Genomic DNA, 23902 nt, shown 5'->3' with positions numbered 1-23902 from the left:
TTTTTTAATAAACATAAACATAAATACGTGACACAGCAATCCACCCATAAACACGTCGAAAGAAACATAGTAAATCTCATATCTCATACGTATCTACAGGGGCGTATGAGGCATAGTCTTGATTCCGTATTTATGACTGACGTTCTCTGACTCACGAACTCCATTGGTTTGATTGGTATCATGTGGGAGTCTTCAACCAATGAGCTGATAGAAAAAGAGAACCTGGCTTCCGGTCTGAAATAACGACAACATTGCTAGTGTCCAGAAGACGAAAAGGAGAACACATTTCTTCAAGAAAAATGAAAAATAATTGAAGACTTCAGATTGTCCAGATACAGCATCTCCTGCTGTAAGTTTCGCGTAAGCGATAAGCTTTATACGTTGTGGAGGTTGACGAAATGTGTTGCCAAATATCGCTATAGTATAAGGCTGAGGGTCAGCCGAAGGGAAGGCCGTTGCGTTATTTTTTTTTATTTTTTTGACTAGAGTTGCTAAAGCTAACAATTTGCGCTTAGTTTAGCCCGTTAGCTTTACCCGCTAAAGCATTGACCTCAGCTAACGACCAGTAGAGCCCAGGAAGGTTTGCATAGTCAGGGATCTACGCTAACTTTTTTTCCCCCCGAAGGAGTACATGTGCTCCTAAATGAAAGAAAAAACGCAGGAGCACACAAATACATGTAGGAGCAGTGAAAAATGTTCAAGTAATGCAGAGTTTATTAACAAACAATTTATTGACACAGTTTTACTTTGCGCGCGTATGCAATTATATGTGAAAACCAGTGGAGGACTATGAAAGTGGAAGACCCTAGTTATTATTTAGACACTAGGCGTGGGCCTTAAAATATTGAAACCGACATTGACAGTTTTTTCAAACATTGAAATGTTGCAACACAGCTTTTTAAATATTGCAAGAGCTTTCTAAACATTTGAAAGTTTTTGTAACGTTGAAGCACTGAAAAAAACTTTTTGAAACCGTGAAACAGTTTTTTTAAAATATTGGCAATGCATTTTAACAGGTTATCGGTTCTGCAACAGTTTTTTCCCCCCTCACTGTGTGGCTGCGTGTACTAGGTGACATCTGCAATAGCACATACCACCAAAATCACACGTTGGCCCGTGCGTACGGATATCGGTTAAACCTTGCGAATCCCCCTCGCCAGATTCCTTTTCCTCATCTCTTTTTCGCTCAAAATAAAAATTAATGGGCTTCATTTTTAGCTTTACTTTTTAAATGCGTCTGTCCCTGACTGAGTGATTAAGTTACACCATTGGTTGGCCTTGTCGCCACTTCCTGTATCCGTCGTTTCAAATTAAAAGCCCGCTAACGTTTCATATACGGTCCGTTTTCAGTGTTGTTCCCCTTTCTCTCACTTGACACCGGCTGCATCATCACAGAAAACTCTACTGTGATTGGCACATTGTGGTTTGTGGAATTTATTGTTCTTGAACGGTTAGCAGCGGGGTAAAAAAGATTACGGTAGGTTCAGAATCAGACTCAGTTTGTAATCTTTACTCGCACACCGTGCTTGTAAATTATTTTTCCAGTTGCTCATATCTATTTTTAGGGGCAAACGCGAGTGAAATACTCACACTGCAGAGCCCTGATAGTAAGCTGAAAGAGAGAAAGAAAATATTACTCAGCATTTTTTTTTCTGTTATTGTGAATGGCCTCTTCTAAAAATAAAATCTCACTACTAACCAATGCTGCAGAGATTGTTTATGTATAATGAACACCACAGCTACCCTATGTTATATTTGATATCTGTACATTAGATGTAACTGAATGATGATGTTTTCTAACATCTATTTCTAACATCTGTAACATTTCATTATCTAACATAACAAAGGCAAGCTTGGCAAGCTAGCCCAGCTTGCATTTGTGAGATGGGGTAAATTTAACAAGTGCTCAAGTGTTGCCTGTTTCCCCTTCTTGGATATCATTTTTGCCAGATGTGCTGAGATTGCTCCAATTTGAAGATTGAACTAACGGACTGACATGGGCTTTGTGTACTAAGTCACTCAATCTTCAGCCACTGCAACTATCTGGCACAGGCGTGCACTGCCCCAGCAAGACAGACCATTCAGAATGGAAATGGACACAGTAAGTTAACTGTCTGTCTATAATATCCTATTACTACTACTTTTGGCTGCTCCCGTTAGGGGTCGCCACAGCGGATCATCCGTTTCCATTTCTTCCTGTCGTCTGTGTCTTCCTCTGTCACACCAGCCACCTGCATGTCTTCTCTCACCACATCCATAAACCTCCTCTTTGGCTTTCCTCTTTTCCTCTTTCTTGGCAGCTCCATATTCAGTATCCTTCTCCCAATATACCAGGCGTCTCTCCTCCATACATGTCCAAGCCATCTCAATCTTGCCTCTCTTGCTTTGTCTCCAAACCGTCCAACTTGAGTGGTACCTCTAATATAATCATTCCTAATCTTGTCCATTACTCCCAGTGAAAATTTTAGCATCTTCAACTCTGCTACCTCCAGCTCCGCCTCCTGTCTTTTCGTTAGTGCCACTGTCTCCAAACCATATAACATAGCTGGTCTCACAACCATCTTGTAAACCTTCCCTTTAACTCTTGCTGGTACCCTTCTGTCGCAAATCACTCCTGATTCTCTTCTCCACCCACTCCACCCTGCCTGCACTCTCTTCTTCACCTCTCTACTGCACTCCCCGTTACTTTGCACTCCCCTGTTACTAATATCCTATGTATCTAAAAACTATACCAGAATCTTCTTCTGAAATGGATAACATTTACTACTGTATGTTACTCATGAATATGTATTCTACACTTCTAACATGACATAAAAGTTCTTTTGAGAAGACTCAACAGCATTGTATCTTTTCTCATTATTCAGGAAGTTATTCCTCTCTGGCAGAATAAGCCCCATGGATCTACCCGTAGCGTTGTGAGAAGAATAGGGTCCACTCTTCCCCTCAAACCACCACAAAGGGCATGTTTCCAGGTAAATGTCACATCACAAATTTAGAAGTCTGTATCAAATCATTTATGATGTCATTATGGCTTCCTGTTATGACACAACTGATTATCAAAGTTGAATCTGTATTGAGACAAATTTTCCCCTGATTCTAATATATTAGGAACTACCAGGCCTACCCCCTCTTCGACCTTTGGATGGCCCCTTAGTTCCTACCTTGGCAGACATAGCCTGGATTGCTGCAGATGAAGAGGAGACATATGCCAGAGTTCGGTAAGTGTACAGTCTAGTCAAGTACCAAGTGTTCATCCTTAATCAAATTATGACAAATTCCTGGCTAATCAAAATCATCACTGGAAATTCACACAAGTGATGAGCCCATTTTTTTTGTTTGATTAAGAAGATGCTCCCTTCAGTTGCTACTGATCTCCCCTGCAGTTGGCCCTCTGTATTTTGCATCAGGGATAACAGTCCCTCTGAGCATGTCAGTGCAGTATTGTTACTATGAGAGAGATGGAGAACAGCATACAGCTTGAGTCCAGAGCCACTGAAGCGCCTTAATCACCTAGTGTATAGATATCTTACTTTTCTTCATTTTTACAGGAGTGATACACGTCCTTTTAGACACGAATGGCGGCCCACTCCCCTCCTGGTCCTCCACAGGAATTCATCTGTACCCAACTTCCGCCGTGAGGGAAAAAAGGTAGAGGGATTAAGGAAGCCTGGAATGACCGCGCTGAACCGTACCACTGCCCTCCAGGACGAGCTTAGCAGACTCCGTGCACAAATTGCCAAGATTGTCGCAAACGAATCCGGTAGGCAACCCAACTCAGAATACTACCATTTTGCTTACATTTTGGTGCAGTTGACACTTGTCCACCATATGTGAGTCCCATGAATGATAATAATACATTTTATTCATAGAGCGCTTTTCATGGTACTCAGACACGTTACATAAGTTAAAATGATAATAAAAACAGCACATCAAAAACATATAACACACAACATTAATCAGACATTAGCACTAGAACGACTGAAATTTCACTCCTACCTAAAACAACCATGGGTGTTCAAAATGACCGCCGGTTTTTAAACTCTATATTCTGTCAAGATAAATACCCAGTTGAGATATTAATGCATTGCATATGTTAGTATGTATGTTAGGAAACGACTGACACCAAAATTAACATAACAACTATAATACTATTTTTAAACAATTTAAACTTCAGAGAGACATGGTGAAATGTGAATAGCAAAATTGAAAAAGTGAAACTATTACCTGAAAAACAAAACGGAAAACCCATATTGCTAATCTAACAAACGTAACAACAAGGCCTATAAAACATGAAGTGTGAAAAAAAAAAAACTGAAAAGAAATATTGTAACAGTCCCAAACAACGACCAGAACTTAAAAAGAACTAGATGGACCGTGGGCGGTAATTTTGACCGCCGTGGTTTTTAAACTCTATATTCTGTCAAGATAAATACCCAATTGAAATACTAATGCATTACATATATTAATATGTCTGTTAAGAAATGAATGACACCAAAATTAGCATTTTAACAACTTTAATACTATTTTTCAAACAATTTATATAATGGCCGCTGTCCCAACGCCTGTAAATACTGCAACACCTCAGTGGTAGCCATGGTGCGTCTGAAATGGCGTCTGTACCCAGACATGTTGGCAATAATCAAAAATCAAGTTTAGACTATTACCCTTCACTGGAGAACAGTAGTTTTCTTCTAGAACAGAGCAATGAACTTCACGAAGGAAACGATGTGACCAAAACACGTCATAAATAGTGACACCACGCGCAAATTATGAGCGGTCATTTTGACCAGTCATGGTTGTTTTAGGTAAATCTTATCATAACTTTTTTTTTTTTTGCAATTGGTCTAAAACTCGTTTTAATGCAAATATATGCAATTTTAGGAGAATTGAGGGAGCAGCGGGTCTGTATCTTTTTTTTTTTGCACAAAGTTATTAAACTTTGAAAATCCAACACAGTCATAATGACCATCCTGGTCGTTCTAGTGCTTAAAAGGAGTTCTGAAAAGGTGATTGATTACTGATTTGAGCATGGACAAATTGGTGCAGTCCCGAATGTGTTTGGGGAGAGAGTTCCAGAGCGAAGGGGTAGCTATGGAAAAGGCTCTGTTGTCTCAGGTCCGGTGCTTGGTCCTGAGTGGTGGAGACAGGCATCAGAGGAGCGGAGACTACGGGAAGGAACATGGTAGTGGAGCAGGTCGGTGAGGTAGGAGGGGGCCTGATTATGGACGGCTTTTTCAAGCAATTTCAATTGTATCCATTGTGGGACAGGGAGCCAATGGAGGTTCTGGAGGACAGAACCTCCATTGATCACGGGAGCAGGCGAGCAGCAGAGTTCTGGATGTACTGGAATTTATTTAGGATTTCGTATGACGTGCCATAAAGAGTGCTGTTGCAGTGGTCAATTCTGGATGCGATGAAGGCATGGATCAAAGTTTTGGCAGCAGAGAAAGGAGAGTGATGAGCGGAAAAGAGCTATGTTTTTTTTAGGTGGAAAAAGAGTTCTGGCATTCATATGATTGATGTGATGTTCAAAGGAGAGGTTCCTGTCAAATGATTCTGAGGTTGCGGATATGTGGGGAGGGAGACAGAGTGAAGTTGTCTGGTGGGGCAGAAATTGAGTGGTTTTGGTAAGGGATTTGGGACTGATTATGATCATGTCTGATTTATCACAATTTGGTTTGAGGAAGTTGGCTTGCATCCATAATTTAATTTCAGCGAGTCAGTTGGTCAGAGTGGAGCGCATTATAGTGGTGATGGATTTAGTGGAGATGTAGAGCTGGCAATCATTGGCATAGCAGTGGAAGTGGAGACCATGACGATGTATGATGTTACCAATGGGGAGTATGTAGAGGATGAACAGGAAAGGATGACACACTGAACCCTAGGGGATACCTTGGGGCAGAGGAACGGTGGGGGAGATGCAGTTGTTGATGCTGATGAACTGTTGTCTTTGTGAGCCATGACTTTAGCCAGGAGAGGGCAGTAACAGTGATGTCGAGGGAGGATTCAAGGCGGGAGAGATGAATGGTGTGGTTCATTGTGTAGAAAGCTGCAATAAGGTTGAGGGGGATGAGAATGCTGAGATTACTAGAGTCAGAGGAGAGGAGGAGGTCATTGGTGACTTTAAGGAAGGCTGATTCTATACTGTGAGTAGAAACCAAATTAAAATGGTTCAAACAGGTCATTGGAGATGAGGTGGGCGTTGAGATGGGAGGCAACAACACATTCCTGTATTTTTGACAGAAAGGGGAGATTGGAGATGGGCTGGAAATTGCTCATGATATTAGGGTTGAATCCAGGTTTTTTTTTTGAGGATGGGGGTGGCAGCAGCCAGTTTCAGTGTTTGGGGGACTGAAGCAGAGCTGAAGGAGGAGTCAATGATTTCTGTGATGAGCGAGGAGATAGCTCTTAACAAGATTGGATGGGATCCAGAATACAAGTGGAGCTTCTCATTCCTACCATAAGGTTGGACACCTCCATTCGGGACACGGGAGAATTTAGACAGGGGCTGAGTGGTAAAGGAGGGTTAGATAGGTGGGGGAGTTGGAGAGGGCGGAGGAGGTATTCAGGTTGCTGTGGATGGTGTCGATTTTAGTTTGGAAAAATGAAGAGTTGCACTTGTTAACTGTGAGGGATTTGGAGGTGTTGCCACTGGGTTTGAGAAGTCTGTTTATTGTGGAAAAGCGAGCCTTGGGGTTGGTGGAGCCAGAGTGTATGTGGTGTGACTGGTAGGTTGACCGGGCTCTGATGAGAGCATCTTTGTATTGTTGAAGGTAGCCTGTATAGGCTTGGAGATGCACCAGTTTTCTTGCAGTCTTTCAAGCTGGCACTCACGGGATTTCATTTGATGGGAGTTTAGGAGTATACCAGGGAGTTGAATTTGTGAATGAGACTTTTTTTTGGTTTTAATGGGAGCCAGCTGGTCAAGATATGAGGAGAGTGTCATAATAGTTCACAAGATCGGAGGGATATCAGACAGCAGGGGAGAGGCAGCAGACATTTTACTGGTAAGAGAGGCTGAAAGAGCTGAGGGGGAGATAGATTAGAGATTTCTGAAGGATATTTTGCATTTGTCTTTTGAGATGGGGCTAGGGATGTCAATGTCCATAGTGACTGTCAGGCTGTCAGAGATATTGAGGTTGAAGAGTTGATGTATTGTAAGACTAGTGGAGAAGACCAACTCCAGGATATGACCATGGCTATGAGTGGGGAAGTTGATATGTTGTGTGAAGTTGAAGCATTGTAATGGTTCCAGGAATTCTATGGCAAATTTACAGTCGCTGTCATCAATGTGGATATGGGACATACACAATTATCCTGTTTCGACTTCAGCTCAGCATTCAACACCATCATCCCAGAAGTCCTACTCACCAAATTCACCCAACTCACTGTGCCAGTCTCCACTTGTAAGTGGATCACAAACTTCCTGACAGACAGGAAGCAGCAGGTGAGGCTGGGGAAAATCATATCCAGCACCTGGACAGTCAGTACTGGTGCCCCACAGGGATGTGTGCTCTTCCCACTGCTCTTCTCCCTCTACAACAATGACTGCAACTCAGAAGACCCGTCTCTTCGACTCCTGAAATTTGCAGACGACACTACAGTCATCAGCCTCATTCGAGACAGAGATGAGTCTGCATACAGACGGGAGCTTACGTTGTGACCACATCTGTCCTAGGTTTGCCACCTTCTATGTGGAGAAATAAGGGATGCCCCCCACTGCAAATCCTACATTCACCCCCCTGATATAACGATTTTTCGGGAATCCAATACACCGATACACACGGTTTGAAGTGCTTTATTGCAAGACAAAATAACAAAAGCACTTACAGTTACAAATCTAACAAATATTTGTATTACACTTTGGATTTGTAATACTGATTGGGTTGACAAAAACAAGACTGAACCATTACGAACATAACATTGTGTCGATTCCAAACAAATGGAAACCATCAGTAACTGCAAGTGACTGAGGGTGCTATTTTTAATTGTACAAGACAACCACTGAGTTAGGCCTAATGGCAATGATGACAGCATGATGCTGACGTGCAATCTCACACAGCACGCAGAGCTTGTCAGTCTGTAGCTCACCTCTGAAATTAAACTTCTCCACTCCGCCTGTATAACTTGTCTGATTTTGCTTGATGTTGTGTTATTCTCAGCACTTTGAAGACCTACTTTGTGTGTGTGTATGTATGTATGTATGTATGTATGTATGTATGTATGTATGTATGTATGTATGTATGTATGTATGTATGTATGTATGTATGTATGTATGTATATACACTACCGTTCCAAAGTTTGGGATCACCCAAACAATTTTGTGTTTTCCATGAAAAGTCACACTTATTCACCACCATATGTTGTGAAATGAATAGAAAATAGAGTCAAGACATTGACAAGGTTAGAAATAATGATTTGTATTTGAAATAAGATTTTTTTTACATCAAACTTTGCTTTCGTCAAAGAATCCTCCATTTGCAGCAATTACAGCATTGCAGACCTTTGGCATTCTAGCTGTTAATTTGTTGAGGTAATCTGGAGAAATTGCACCCCACGCTTCCAGAAGCAGCTCCCACAAGTTGGATTGGTTGGATGGGCACTTCTTTGAGCAGATTGAGTTTCTGGAGCATCACATTTGTGGGGTCAATTAAACGCTCAAAATGGCCAGAAAAAGAGAACTTTCATCTGAAACTCGACAGTCTATTCTTGTTCTTAGAAATGAAGGCTATTCCATGCGAGAAATTGCTAAGAAATTGAAGATTTCCTACACCGGTGTGTACTACTCCCTTCAGAGGACAGCACAAACAGGCTCTAACAGGTACTATTTAATGAAGATGCCAGTTGGGGACCTGTGAGGCGTCTGTTTCTCAAACTAGAGACTCTAATGTACTTATCTTCTTGCTCAGTTGTGCAACGCGGCCTCCCACTTCTTTTTCTACTCTGGTTAGAGCCTGTTTGTGCTGTCCTCTGAAGGGAGTAGTACACACCGGTGTAGGAAATCTTCAATTTCTTAGCAATTTCTCGCATGGAATAGCCTTCATTTCTAAGAACAAGAATAGACTGTCGAGTTTCAGATGAAAGTTCTCTTTTTCTGGCCATTTTGAGCGTTTAATTGACCCCACAAATGTGATGCTCCAGAAACTCAATCTGCTCAAAGAAGTGCCCATCCAACCAATCCAACTTGTGGGAGCTGCTTCTGGAAGCGTGGGGTGCAATTTCTCCAGATTACCTCAACAAATTAACAGCTAGAATGCCAAAGGTCTGCAATGCTGTAATTGCTGCAAATGGAGGATTCTTTGACGAAAGCAAAGTTTGATGTAAAAAAAAATCTTATTTCAAATACAAATCATTATTTCTAACCTTGTCAATGTCTTGACTCTATTTTCTATTCATTTCACAACATATGGTGGTGAATAAGTGTGACTTTTCATGGAAAACACAAAATTGTTTGGGTGATCCCAAACTTTTGAACGGTAGTGTATGTAACTTAGCACAAAAAGTAAGGAAATTTGTGTTTGGTAGATTATTTCTTTGTTGTAACAATGCTTCTTGGCAATAAATCTTATATCAGGCACCTGGTTGTCAGCACTTGGGGTACCAGAAGCTCAAAAGAAGAGTTAATAGCAACAGCAAAATAAGCTGTTTGGCATTGGCAGAGAAGATTTGACAAATTTTTCATGGGCGCAACCCACATACTCAGCTCTGCTGCTCATCCCACAAATGCATGATCCTTACAAATGTGGCACCATTTAAAAGGGAAATAAACAGGCTTTCCAACAGTATAAGATTTATTGCCAAGAATCATTGTTACAACAAAGAAATAATCTACTAAACACAAATTTACTTACTTTTTGTGCTAAATATATATATATATATATATATATGAAACGATGTGTATGAAAATATAGGACAAATCACAATCCTTTTTGATTTGATATGGGACGCAGCATTTTATTTTTCAATGTCGGAGGACCTTTTATTATAAAGGATAGGATTTTCTTGACAGCTGTGCATCCGATCGACTTCACACTCAGTGGGTGTATTGCTGAGGACCCAAGGAAGTGTAGTGTTGTGTGAAATTGTTTGGATGAGAGGTTCTCGAGCAAGTTGCAAGCTGTAAAGTTTTCAGCGAAGTTAGTTGTAATAAATTCTGCTTCTTCACTTCCCATGGAGTCAACGAGCAGAAACATGAACAGCATCACTCTGCGTTGGCAAACCCACATTGTGGTCAGAAGGGGAATCACACCCGTGTTCCTTCGAGTGTCTAGTGTGAAGTTTGGATGAATGGGCACTGCACTAGTAACATGTAAAAGCACCAACTCCTATGGACGAGTAATGTTACAATTGCAATGTGGTAGCTAAAATAGGTTCCAGTTGCACTGTTACCAATGTTATTCAAATATATAGCCACACTACATAAATGAACTCTATTATCTCATTGGAGTTAACTGTATATCACTGCAACAAAGTGCACTATTTGGGTATTTTAAGTGGTGTAATTGAGAAACTGGGCATGCTTGTCATCATAGAAATGGATCATAAGATTTTGGTGTTTTGCGACTTCAGTGTAGATGATTGTGATGTTTATTGCAACTTCAGCAATATCTGCTGCCTAACATTAGAAACAACCCCACTCACTCACTGGAGCTGCTCCAATCTACAAATGCGTGTTGATAGGCTATTACTCGTGACGTATAACAAATCAGATAGTGCAGTGGGCAGGACATTACTCGACACCACAGAGTGATGACTACCAACAGATGCAGCTGCATCAGAGTTAACTGAGGGTTGACCTGGAGGACCTGGAGGTGGTTGGGGAGAGGAGGAAGATAGCTGCCATCTTGATGAATTCCTTCTAGCCCTTCCACAACGAGATAGTGGGGAGGAGGAGCACATTCAGTCACAGACTCATTGCCCCCCAGCAAACCACGAAACGCCTCGGCCAGTCGTTTGTACCAACAGCCATCAGGCTCCACAACAAGGCCCACCCCCTGCCCCAATCTTGCCCCCCCCCCTTCCTACACCCCTTCCTCCCCCGCCTCCCGCACAAGGACTAACTAGGACCAACTCCTTGACCCCGTCCCCCGCACTAGAACCGACTCCTTGATCTCCATAGACCGCCACTGAGCCCTCTGACTTATGATTGGGCTGACTTAACCTAGTGACCCACCTGACTGTACCATACCTTGCATATTGCACATGGTGTACTGTTGTACAGTGTACAAGTTGCTACTGTTCACATATTGCATATAACATATGACATATTACCTTGCATATTGCACTACACTGTCTGTACAAAAGTATTGGGCCACTTGGCCATTACACCTACAGGAGCTTTTATGACATCCCATTCTAAATCCATAGGCATTAATATGGAGTTGGTCCCCCCTTTGCAACTATAACAGCTTCCACTCTTCTGAGAAGGCTTGCCACAAGATTTTGGAGTGTGTCTGTGGGAATTTCTGTACCCATTCATCCAGAAGAGCATTTGTGAGATCAGGCACTGATGTTGGACAAGAAGACCTGGCTCGCAGTCTCTGTTCTACTTCATTCCAAAGGTGTTCGATGGGGTTGAGGTCAGGGCTCTGTGTGGGCCAGTCAAGTTCTTCCACACCAAACTCACCCAACCATGTCTTAATGGACCTTGCTTTGTGCATTGGGGCACAGTCATGCTAGAACAGAAAAGGGCCCTCTCCAAACTGTTCCCACAAAGTTGGAATCATAGAATTGTCCAAAATGTTTTGGTATGCTGAAGCGTTAAGATTTCCCTTCACTGGAACGAAGGGGCCAACCCATGAAAAATCACCCCATACCATTATCCCTCCTCCACCAAACTTTACAGTTGGCACAATGCAGTCAGGCAGGTAACGTTCTCCTGGCATCCACCAAACCCAGACTCGTCCGTCAGACTGCCAGACAGAGAAGTGTGATTCATCACTCCACAGAACACGTTTCCACTGCTCCAGAGTCCAGTGGCAGCATGCTTTACACCACTCCATCCGATGCTTCACATTGTGCTTGGTGATGTAAGGCTTGCATGCAGCTGCTTGTCCATGGAAACCCATTCCATTAAGCTCCTGGTGCACAGTTTTTGTGCTGATGTTAATGCCAGAGGAAATTTGGAACTCTGCAGTTATTGAGTCAACAGAGCATTGGCAACTTTTACGCACTATTTGCCTCAGCACTCGTTGACCCCGCTGTGTGACTTTACGTGGTCTGCCACTTCGTGGCTGAGTTGCTGTTGTTCCTAAACGCTTCCACTTTTCAATAATACCACTTACAGTTCACTGTGGAATATCTAGTAGGGAAGAAATTTCACGAACTGACTTATTGCAAAGGTGGCATCCTATGACAGTACCACGCTTGAATTTACTGAGCTCTTCAAAACTACCCATTCTTTCACAAATGTTTGTAAATGCAGACTGCATGGCTAGCTGCTTGATTTTATACTCCTGTGGCAATGGGTCTGAATGAAACATTTGAATTCAGTGATCAAGAGTTGTGTCCCAATAATTCTGTCCATATAGTGTATTTAAAACATACAAGTTGCTATTTAGTTACTGAACTGATGATAGAGCATACTGCTGGTGGAGTGTATATGCTGTATATGCTGCTATATATATATGCAGAATATATGTCTATGCTGATCTCATATCTATGATGTTGTTTAGTTAGTATTAATGTTAGGTTTAGTATTGTTTTGATCTCAAGGTGACTGACCTCTGCTATCTATCTACCTCTGTTACCCTACCCTGTTGATGTCTTTGGTAATTTTTTTAACCCTCTTTGCTGCTAAATGTGCTAAGTAGCACATTTTTAAGTTAATTTATTATACCAGCAATCGGATAAAAAAAAAACGATTCCCATAATCGTGAAAATGCTGAATATCACATTCGATAATTGGCCAGGCTGATGATCGGTCGACCCATAGCTTCCATGCATGTGCGCTACGAATCAAATCAAAATGGCAACATATATGGAAGAGATGTGGGTTGTGACGGACCTCTTCACACAGCCTCTTCAAATTCAGCATCAATTTTGGTTTCCAGCAAATATGCAGTTGGTAGCATAGTGGCTGTGCTACCCTGCACGCGGAAAGCTGGGTGCGGACTTGGGTGGTGACGAAATGTACGCTATGCGGACCCTAGTACTCGCAGACACGGAAAATACGATCCCTGCCTGAGTGATCATGTTTGACATGTTTGGGCCACAGGCTCATGTGACCAACAATGTCACTGAAGTTACACGATTGGTCGGCTGAGCACTGAGAGGCATGAGGTAGAGTGCACAGTTAAAGCACCCTAAATAACAGTCACTCTGACAAAACCCTCACTGGCGAAGTCACAAAAGGATTGCACAACTTTTGCAGTCGCTAAACCTGCACAAGTAAGACAAAAAGAAACCATGTAATTCTCAAAGCACCCGTAAAACATGAAATGCAACCCTAACAGCACTGCCAAGCAAATAGTATCCCAGTGCTCCAGTACTATTTGCACATATTCAAATTAGGTAATATGCATTCGTTTGGCGCATATTTGGCCTCTTTCTATGCAAATGAGCCCCACTGCAAAAAAAAAAGTCCAATTCACAAACACCAACGCTAATAGCCAAACACAGTTAAGAGTAAAATTCATTAGCGTCTTCAGAGTTGGTGGTAACTGAAACACATTTATAAGGGGTGTCAAGCCCAGACTTTCAAGTGATCATGGCAGCAGTGATTGTAGCCAGATGAATGCGTTGTCATGCCAGGCATGCTCGTGAGTGGATATTTTGCAGAAGAATATCACTTTTTGATATAACTGAGACCAAACTCATTCACAGATACAGGTTCTTGCTATACTTCCTGGCATCAAGGATGACATTGAACCTACCTACTGTGTTCTTGGTGCAAAGCCACCATTTATAGATGGCCACATAGATAATTGCAATCAGATGCAAAACAAGGGCAAATTGCACTCAGATGCAAACTTTATGGGTGTGTTTGTGCTGTAATATCATGAGTGCAATATCTTTAGTGAATCAGACCTTGAGACGGGGCAGATAGCGGTTGCAAGTGAGGCGCAATTCATGGTGCTATGAGCGGCCGCCATTCATTCTTTGTGAATTTGCCTGTCGACACAGTGAGTCTTAGACAAGAAAAACGAGACCAGCTGCAGATAGAAACAGATGAAAGGGGGGGGGGGGTTAATAGATAATTAGAATAGATATACGTACAATTAAATTAAGTTCTCTTTCAAATGAAACATCCCAAGATGTGAGTGGAAAGTATTCTCGAATGTAGCTTTACATGTCATGTGACATAGCCTACATTTTAACAAGTATTACTGGGACCACTACATAAAATTGCAGATGGGGCATCTGGGTAGCGTAGCGGTATATTTGGTTGCCTACCAACACAGGGATTGCCAGTTCAATTCCCCATATTACCTCCGTCTTGGTTGGGCGTCCCTACAGACACAATTGTCCGTGTCTGTGGGTGGGAAGCCAGATGTGGGTATGTGTCCTGGTCACTGCAATAGCACCTCCTTCGGTCGGTCAGGACACCTGTTCAGGGGGAGGAGGAACTGGGGGGAATAGCGTGATCCGCCCATGTAGTACGTCCTCCTGGCAAAACTCCTCACTGTCAGGTGAAAAGAAGTGGCTGGCGACTTCACATGCATCGGAGAGGCATGTGGTAGTCTGCAGGCAGAGGGGGTGGAGCAGCGACTGGGACGGCTTTGGATGAGTGGGGTAATTGCTGGGTACAGTTGGGGAGAAAAAGGGGAAAAATCCCCAAAAAGAAAAAAATTAAATAAAATCGCAGATGAACGTTTAATATTCAGGAATTCACATTATAGACACTACCACTGGCAATCCCTGTGACAAATTGGCCACAATTTTGAACATTGTCCATACACGGTCCAGCCATATACTAGGTTTTGACCTAGTCTTGTTTGAGTGGTAGGTGCATTATGAACTCACTACCAAAGCAGCTGAAATGTGAAATCTCTGTATTTCTATCCAAAATCACTATTATAAGTCTTTGCAAAGGACGATTCTGTTTAACTGTCAATGAAATGACCACATCTTATGAAAACCTCACAAGATTCTTTCGTTACTAAGTCAGCTGACCTAATTCTCCAAAAGCCCTTTGGTACTAAGATGTGCTGGCATCACTTGTAGGTCAGTGGTTAAAGAAAATCTCCCCAGTGCAGTGTTTGTTTGGCCCAACGCATTAAACAATTCAACCCACAAGTCACAAGCTAGGGAGGATAGATTTTTATTTATTTTACCTTTTTTGTTTTGTACCAATTTGATCAGGCTATTCGGAGGTTGAATAGAATCCAAAAAAGGTAAACGTTATGCAAAATAAAAACTCCAAACATGAGGCTAGCAGCACAATAATGAAGGGAGTCCAGTCACACTAGACCAGTGCTAGTTTTTGCAGCATGAGGTGATTTATGAATAGAGGACCTATAAAAAGCTAGGTATGTTATGAGGCCTGTAATAAGATCCCATGAGTCTTTGATAATCAACCTTTAGTTCAGGACATTATTGCAATATGTGTCCCAAAATCAAAGCGGACACTGTAAATAAACACAGGTTTAGTGGTTTGTAGAAAACAAACTTTTTTTGCAGTGCAGTCACACATGTCGTTTAACTCGAGGGGTATAAAAGACTGGAGGAGAACTAACACACATACACCAAGCTATCCATTAGGGTTGAACAGTATAACATTTCAGAATTCACTATCACAATACACACATGTACAATAGTCACTTTGCAAAGGATGTGGTGTTAGGCAAATTGGGCCCATCTGTCATATTAAGCTAAAAATCTTATTGCTTGATAGAAAACAAAAGGTCCACTTTTTATGGCACGTTTTGAAGAAATATATTCTAGTTATCTTGACGAATGATATGATTTAGTTTGATTTAATAACTTCTTAGACAACTGCCTTATTTTCTGCTCTAAAATTACCCTAATTATTACTAGAAGGATACATTTTTTTGTTAATGGGGCTTTGAAAGTTAAAAGCTTCATATGTATATACACACACACACACACACACACACACACATATATATACATATACACTACCGTTCAAAAGTTTGGGATCACCCAAACAATTTTGTGTTTTCCATGAAAAGTCACACTTATTCACCACCATATGTTGTGAAATGAATAGAAAATAGAGTCAAGACATTGACAAGGTTAGAAATAATGATTTGTATTTGAAATAAGATTTTTTTTACATCAAACTTTGCTTTCGTCAAAGAATCCTCCATTTGCAGCAATTACAGCATTGCAGACCTTTGGCATTCTAGCTGTTAATTTGTTGAGGTAATCTGGAGAAATTGCACCCCACGCTTCCAGAAGCAGCTCCCACAAGTTGGATTGGTTGGATGGGCACTTCTTTGAGCAGATTGAGTTTCTGGAGCATCACATTTGTGGGGTCAATTAAACGCTCAAAATGGCCAGAAAAAGAGAACTTTCATCTGAAACTCGACAGTCTATTCTTGTTCTTAGAAATGAAGGCTATTCCATGCGAGAAATTGCTAAGAAATTGAAGATTTCCTACACCGGTGTGTACTACTCCCTTCAGAGGACAGCACAAACAGGCTCTAACAGGTACTATTTAATGAAGATGCCAGTTGGGGACCTGTGAGGCGTCTGTTTCTCAAACTAGAGACTCTAATGTACTTATCTTCTTGCTCAGTTGTGCAACGCGGCCTCCCACTTCTTTTTCTACTCTGGTTAGAGCCTGTTTGTGCTGTCCTCTGAAGGGAGTAGTACACACCGGTGTAGGAAATCTTCAATTTCTTAGCGATTTCTCGCATGGAATAGCCTTCATTTCTAAGAACAAGAATAGACTGTCGAGTTTCAGATGAAAGTTCTCTTTTTCTGGCCATTTTGAGCGTTTAATTGACCCCACAAATGTGATGCTCCAGAAACTCAATCTGCTCAAAGAAGTGCCCATCCAACCAATCCAACTTGTGGGAGCTGCTTCTGGAAGCGTGGGGTGCAATTTCTCCAGATTACCTCAACAAATTAACAGCTAGAATGCCAAAGGTCTGCAATGCTGTAATTGCTGCAAATGGAGGATTCTTTGACGAAAGCAAAGTTTGATGTAAAAAAAATCTTATTTCAAATACAAATCATTATTTCTAACCTTGTCAATGTCTTGACTCTATTTTCTATTCATTTCACAACATATGGTGGTGAATAAGTGTGACTTTTCATGGAAAACACAAAATTGTTTGGGTGATCCCAAACTTTTGAACGGTAGTGTACATATATATATGTACACACATACATACATATATAGCAGGAGTTTGACAGGTGGATTGGTGCAGCATCAGCAGTAACACGGACGTTGTACTGGACCATTGTGGTGAAGAGGGAGCTGAGCTGGAAGGCAAAGCTGTCAATCTTCGTTCCAACCCTCACCTATGGTCATGAGCTTTTGGGTAGTGACCAAAAGGGTGAGATCGTGGATACAAGTGGCTGAAATGAATTTCCTCCGTAGGGTGTCTGGGCTCAGCCTTAGAGATAGGGTGAGGAGCGCGGACATCCGGAGGGAGCTCGGAGTAGAGCCGTTGCTCCTTCGCATCGAAAGGAGCCAGTTGAGGTGGTTCAGGCATCTGATTAGGATGCCCCCTGGGCACCTTCCTTTGGAAGTTTACTGGGCATGGCCAACTGGGGGGAGACCCCGGGGTAGACTCAGAACTTGCTGGAGGGACTGCATGTCCAATCTGGCCTGAGAACACATTGGGATCCCCCAAGAGGAGCTGGAGGGCGTTGCTGGGGAGAGGGATGTCTGGAGTGCCTTACTTAGCTTGCTGTCACCATGACCCGACCCCGGAGAACTGGCTGAAGACAAATGAATGAATATACACTCACTGGCCACTTTATTAGGTACACCTTGCTAGTACCGGGTTGGACCCCCTTTTGCCTTCAGAACTGCCTTAATCCTTCGTGGCATAGATTCAACAAGGTACTGGAAACATTCCTCAGAGAGTTTGGTCCATATTGACATGATAGCATCACACAGTTGCTGCAGATTTGTCGGCTGCACATCCATGATGCGAATCTCCCGGTCCACCACATCCCAAAGGTGCTCTATTGGATTGAGATCTGGTGACTGTGGAGGCCATTTGAGTACAGTGAACTCATTGTCATGTTCAAGAAACCAGTCTGAGATGATTCCAGCTTTATGACATGGCGTGTTATCCTGCTGGAAGTAGCCATCAGAAGATGGGAACACTGTGGTCATAAAGGGATGGACATGGTCAGCAACAATACTCAGGTAGGCTGTGGCGTTGACATGATGCTCAATTGGTACTAAGGGGCCCAAAGTGTGCCAAGAAAATATCCCCCACACCATTACACCACCAGCCTGAACCGTTGATACAAGGCAGGATGGATCCATGCTTTCATGTTGTTGACGCCAAATTCTGACCCTACCATCCGAATGTCGCAGCAGAAATCGAGACTCATCAGACCAGGCAACGTTTTTCCAATCTTCTATTGTCCAATTTTGGTGAGCCTGTGCGAATTGTAGCCTCAGTTTCCTGTTCTTAGCTGACAGGAGTGGTACCCAGTGTGGTCTTCTGCTGCTGTAGCCCATCTGCCTCAAGGTTCGACGTGCTGTGCGTTCAGATGCTCTTCTGCATACCTCGGTTGTAATGAGTGGTTATTTGAGTTACTGTTGCCTTTCTGTCAGCTCGAACCAGTCTGGCCATTCTCCTCTGACCTCTGGCATCAACAAGGCATTTTCGCCCACAGAACTGCCGCTCACTGGATATTTTCTCTTTTTCGGACCATTCTCTGTAAACCCTAGAGACGGTTGTGCGTGAAAATCCCAGTAGATCAGCAGTTTCTGAAATACTCAGACCAGCCCGTCTGGCACCAACAACCATGCCACGTTCAAAGTCACTTAAATCACCTTTCTTCCCCATTCTGATGCTCGGTTTGAACTGCAGCAGATCGTCTTGACAATGTCTACATGCCTAAATGCAATGAGTTGCTGCCATGTGATTGGCAGATTAGAAATTTGCATTAACGAGCAGTTGGACCGGTGTGCCTAATAAAGTGGCCAGTGAGTGTCTGTAGTGCTTTTTTTTTTTTAACTGTCAGTGGTGTTGATGAAAGTGCTCAACAAATGAGGAGTGGAATATTAAGATAGATGAAGGAAAAAAAACTGTATTTCATAGCAGTACAAGCCTGTTTCGTGCGTCATGCACTCATCAGCTGCCACGTTGGCTATACAAAAAAGAAAAAACCCAGCGAATAAATGCTATGTTGCCTTGCACCACGTCCCTAGTTGCGGTGCACAGCAATCAATGGAAGGACAGGAAACATTTGAAAAGCAACATCAGGAATGTTACAACCAATGAGGGAGGGACTGGGGCTCGTTTTGAAAAAGTAAGGGCTTAAAGGGCCAGGGCACTGTTGAAATAGCATACTTTTAAAATATAACATAAAATAGCATCCAATGGGGTACTTTACGTACATCATCTAGTGGAGTGGATCCGGAGCACAGCCAAAAGAGCAGACAAGAAAAGCATAAAAATACAACATCCAATAATGGTCATCACATGTCTCTCATCCAGTGGAAAGGGGGGGGGGTGGAATAATAAAGACAATGGCTTATTTGTAATTGCAAAGCAGATATTTTTTTTCTGTGTGTATATGGTGAAATTATGCAACTTGTTTTTTATTCTTTAATATTGCAATACACATTGAAAAAGCAACTATTGCAATGTTGTCATTCTTATCTTTTTCCAATGTCATTCAGCCCTACTGCCAATGCTTCAGACTCAGAGGTGGCAGATAGACTAAGTGCTTAGTTCGGTTATGTTTGGGTTTCTCCAGTCTTTTTTTTTTCTTTGCTATCATCCCAGTCTGATTTTGATAAGTCATGGTAACACATCTGCCCCCCACCTAACCGCCCACTCCACTTGCTTCCTCCAGGCTCCAACCCCCTTACCCCTGATCTGCTGTCTCCTGATGACACCAGCATGAGTTTCTCTATGGCACCTTTTGAGGCTGCGTCTTACCAGCCTGTAGCTACTGCTGCAGCCTCCTTTGTCATCAGTGATGTCACAGAGGAGGAGGAGGAAGAGGAGGTGGAGGATGAGGAAGAGGAGGCGGATGAGGAAGATGTAGTCTCCATCGTGTCAGAGCTAGTCCATGACCCACTGCCGCCAGTCTCCATGACTGCGTCAGCAACTTTTGACCTAGACAGGCCCAGCATGGACTTCCGGGAGGCAGAGGAGGACACTGTGTCACTCTCCAAGTCCACCAGCTTTGCCGATGTCATGGATATCCTGAAGGACATGAACCGTATGAAGATGAGCAAGGACAGGTATAATACCAGTTTTATACATGTATGAAAATATTATAAAGATATACCTGTATATTAAAATACAAATATGAGAATATACCAGTATTGCATCCTTGAGCCTCTGATGGATGATGCATGAATGCAGAATATAAGTAAAAGTTTTTCTCTCCACCTTAATTACTTCCTCTTATCGTCTAGTGATCGCCTGTCTTATCTGGTATCTGTCTTTGCAGGTACAACAGAGGTTGTACCTCTCTGAGAGAGGAGGACTCAGCCACTCTGATTTCAGAGGCCCTTAGGAAAAAGTTTACCCTAAAGGATGAAGACATTGATACTGTGCAACGGAAGTAGCTTTGTTCTCCCCTCTGTCCCTGCTTCCTGATTCTGCTGCTCCATGTAAGTAAGGGTGGGGCACGTATGAGTGTTTATTTGTTTGGTGCTTGGTTTGAAACATTTTATATTCAAAGATAGCTTATTGAATAATGGGAGTTTTTAAATATCTGATGGGAATTCTTTTTTCCCTTTGCTTGTGTAATGAATGCTGTTTACAGGATTGGAATTAGTGGTGGGTAACCTGTCTAATTCTTCTAGTGGCAATATGTCTTGATGCAGTCATTGTTCTTTTTCCCCCCTGCTTTATTGCTAGGTCTTGATCTGTGGACTGTTTACCCGTGGAGTCCCAACCTTTCTCCACTGACCCTTGCTAACCGCTGTGTACCGGAAGTATGGCAAAAATCTTAGTTTCGGATACTCAAAACCAAATTTCCCTCCACTGTCCTGGTACCATAAAAGGGAAATTGCTTTCTCTTGAGCACCAGTAGATGGTATATTCTCCACTCTGTATTGAATTCAGTTGCTCTCTGAAGTAAGCTTGTTCACTGTGATAGAGGAATAGTGTGAAATTCACATTGGACAATAAATTCAACAGACATGTTTCACTGCTACACCATAAGCTGTTATGTCCAACAAGCATGTTAACTATGTTGATATGATGAGTTAACTTTGTGGATATTTTTTTTTATTTACAAGCTTATAAACTTTCAACACAAAGATACAAATAAAACTTTCTCTCTCCCTCTTTTTTTTTTTTTTTTTTTTGTCAGGCAAGGCCCCTTACTTGAAAAATGTGTGATGTATAAAGGAGAATAGTCTGGGCTGCAAACAGTCATGGCCTGTGGTTTATTGCCGTTTGTCTGGGAGTAATTTCAGTAGCTCAACTTTTCAGTTTTGCAATACAGCACTGAGTTTGCAAATGTTCTGTGCACCGAATTGTATCTGCAGCACTATTTTTGTGTTCAAAACAACCCTCCTGCGCTTACAAAACCCAAATCCATATTATGTCTGTTCTTGGTTTTTGATTTAAATGTAGCTCCATACTAAATGAACATGACACAGATTCTCAAAACTCAGACCAAAAAAAAAGCAAGAACATAATATAGCTTGAGGGGTGAATTGTGTGGTGCATTAAAGCATGGGATATTTGAGAAATGAATCTGATTATTGTAAAGTATGTGTTTCTGAATATGTACCCATTGTGTGCTGTTGTTCGTGTAGCTGATGAAGACAACGCCAGAGATAACTCAAACTGGTCTTTTTTATATTGGATGGATTTTCCATGTAGTCTGGAGTGTGTGGTTCTTGGTTTTAGGAAGCTGCAACCACCTGTACAATGTCATTTGGTTTCAGTGACATTGCGAAGAGGAATTTCATTTAAGGCAGAGAGGACCTCTGAATTTTTTTGTGTATTTGCTTTTACATTTTTTATGCACCATTTTCTTCAATGCCTGGTTATGACTCTTGTGTGACTCACATTGTTAATGATGAATACTTCTGTGCAAGCCTTACCACGAACCTACTGCCTGTCCTAGTGCCAGTTTATATTCCCAATTTATTCATTGATTCGAGTGCCATGAGTTTGATACCGTCAGTCCATCCCCTTGCTGTGTCCAATCGGTCTGTCCCCCCCCCCCCCCCCAGAATGCATCCCATCCTTTGAACACAAACACTGTTAAGTCCCCAAACCTTTCATTCCACAAGTATAAATTAAATGGCTAAATACTTTCAGATCCAGTTATGTGTAATTTCTGGGTTCATGTCAAAAACCATCACTTCTTCTTGTGTTCTCGTGTTACTTCCTGCTCCAACATATCTGGTTAGGATTATGTTAGAATGATTGATAATACTGTAACTCTTGTTTGAATTATTATATTGATGCCTAGATTACAGGAAGACCTTTTTAGTATAGTTTTGCAGTGTGAAAGAAGTTTTCCCGCTATGTTATCTATCTGGATTGAACAATTATGGTCCCCTCTGCATCTGCATGCATGGGACTTTGTGCTGCCTCTTTTTAGGATTTGACCTCTGTATTCTTTGGTCTTCTCATTAGTCACATTTCCTCACTGCAGCTGGAAGTGGCAAAGCAAACATACTTACTCCTGAGCCGTAAATATCAAAATATCTAGATATTGTTCATTGTGAAAGTTGTATTTATTTTCTGTGGAACAACTAGTAACCTACACAGTTCTGGTAAAATTGGGAATACAGTGGATCCAAGTTTGTTTTTGTTTTTTTCCAATTAGTTTTGATTTGCATTTATGTTGAGCCAGTGCCACCTTTTTGTAAGGTTGAGCCCACCATCATGTGTATGTTTGTGTTCTGCCATACTAAAGTGTGTTTGTTTTCATTTGAGTTGTAAATAAAGATTGTCCGAAATTTTGAAATCTTGACGTACTTTTTGCGCTGTAGTACAACTTGCATTGAAGTTGGCCAGTGCCTTGGCATTTCCATTTTGGCAATACCACTAAATAACCATGGGGTGGCAATGTAAGAACTATGCATATATGTGTATGGATGGCTAAATAGATAAGAGTTTTCAGCGTTCCCCTATGGATCTACAGTATAGTAGCCAGGCTGCACATAGACTAAAATAAAGGGCAAAATCCCATTTCTAATAAAACTTGTGAAGGCGGTTGTGTTATTGATTTATGGACATTTTCAACTCTTCCACAGTCACTCTCCTTTTGTTTTTGGTCAGGGGATTTTTGCCAGTTATTCAACACTAAAATCCAACTGGTGATTTTTGCCTCTCTCTAAAAACCTTTCTTTGAACTCTTTGACATGTTTTTTATGCTTCAAGGAGGACACAGGCACAGACTCGGTAAAAGTTCACAAGAAATAGAATGCTGCCCTACTAGTCTGAAGAGGCAGATGCTGTTCAGTTGACAACAAAAAACAACCAAGTCTGGATTATATGCGTGTGCGTGTGTGAAAAAAAAAATATATAAAATCACGCACACACACACAAGTCAAAGTTTGCCAAAGTTGAACTCCGTGCAAAGCGAAGATGCGGATTTGCTTTGCCACCAGAGCGAATGTTTTAGCCGCCCCTTCGCTCGCATAGAATGGAAGTGAAAAGGAAGGAGGTGAATATTTGCCAATGTTAATTTCTCACATGTGTGGCTGTGCCCTTAGGTGAATCGGGGATACTAAATTGCCCCTAGGTGTGAATGTTTGCATGAATGTGTCTGTGTGTCTGCCCTGCAATACACTGACGACCTGTCCAGGGGGCTT

General features: G+C 42.0%; 1 protein-coding gene across 2 annotated transcripts; it reads left to right on the top strand.

Annotated features, from left to right (window-relative positions):
- The first annotated feature begins 216 nt into the window (after window positions 1–216).
- Window positions 217–23253, top strand: mtfr1l (mitochondrial fission regulator 1-like). 2 transcript variants are annotated; one of them, XM_056296098.1, is made up of 8 exons: window positions 217–349; window positions 1951–2101; window positions 2886–2972; window positions 3109–3218; window positions 3549–3760; window positions 19960–20353; window positions 20566–20728; window positions 20979–23253. In XM_056296098.1, exons 2-7 carry the CDS (start codon window positions 2087–2089, stop codon window positions 20681–20683), a joined length of 936 nt encoding a protein of 311 aa, XP_056152073.1. In that variant the 5' UTR covers window positions 217–349; window positions 1951–2086; the 3' UTR covers window positions 20684–20728; window positions 20979–23253. The 2 variants fall into 2 exon arrangements, with proteins under 2 accessions (XP_056152073.1, XP_056152072.1); XM_056296097.1 differs by having other exon boundaries at window positions 2865–2972.
- Window positions 23254–23902: the final 649 nt, after the last annotated feature.

This window comes from Lampris incognitus, chromosome 16, assembly GCF_029633865.1.
Source record: "Lampris incognitus isolate fLamInc1 chromosome 16, fLamInc1.hap2, whole genome shotgun sequence".
Lineage (NCBI taxonomy): Eukaryota > Metazoa > Chordata > Actinopteri > Lampriformes > Lampridae > Lampris > Lampris incognitus.
This window is presented reverse-complemented; position numbering and strand designations above follow the sequence as displayed.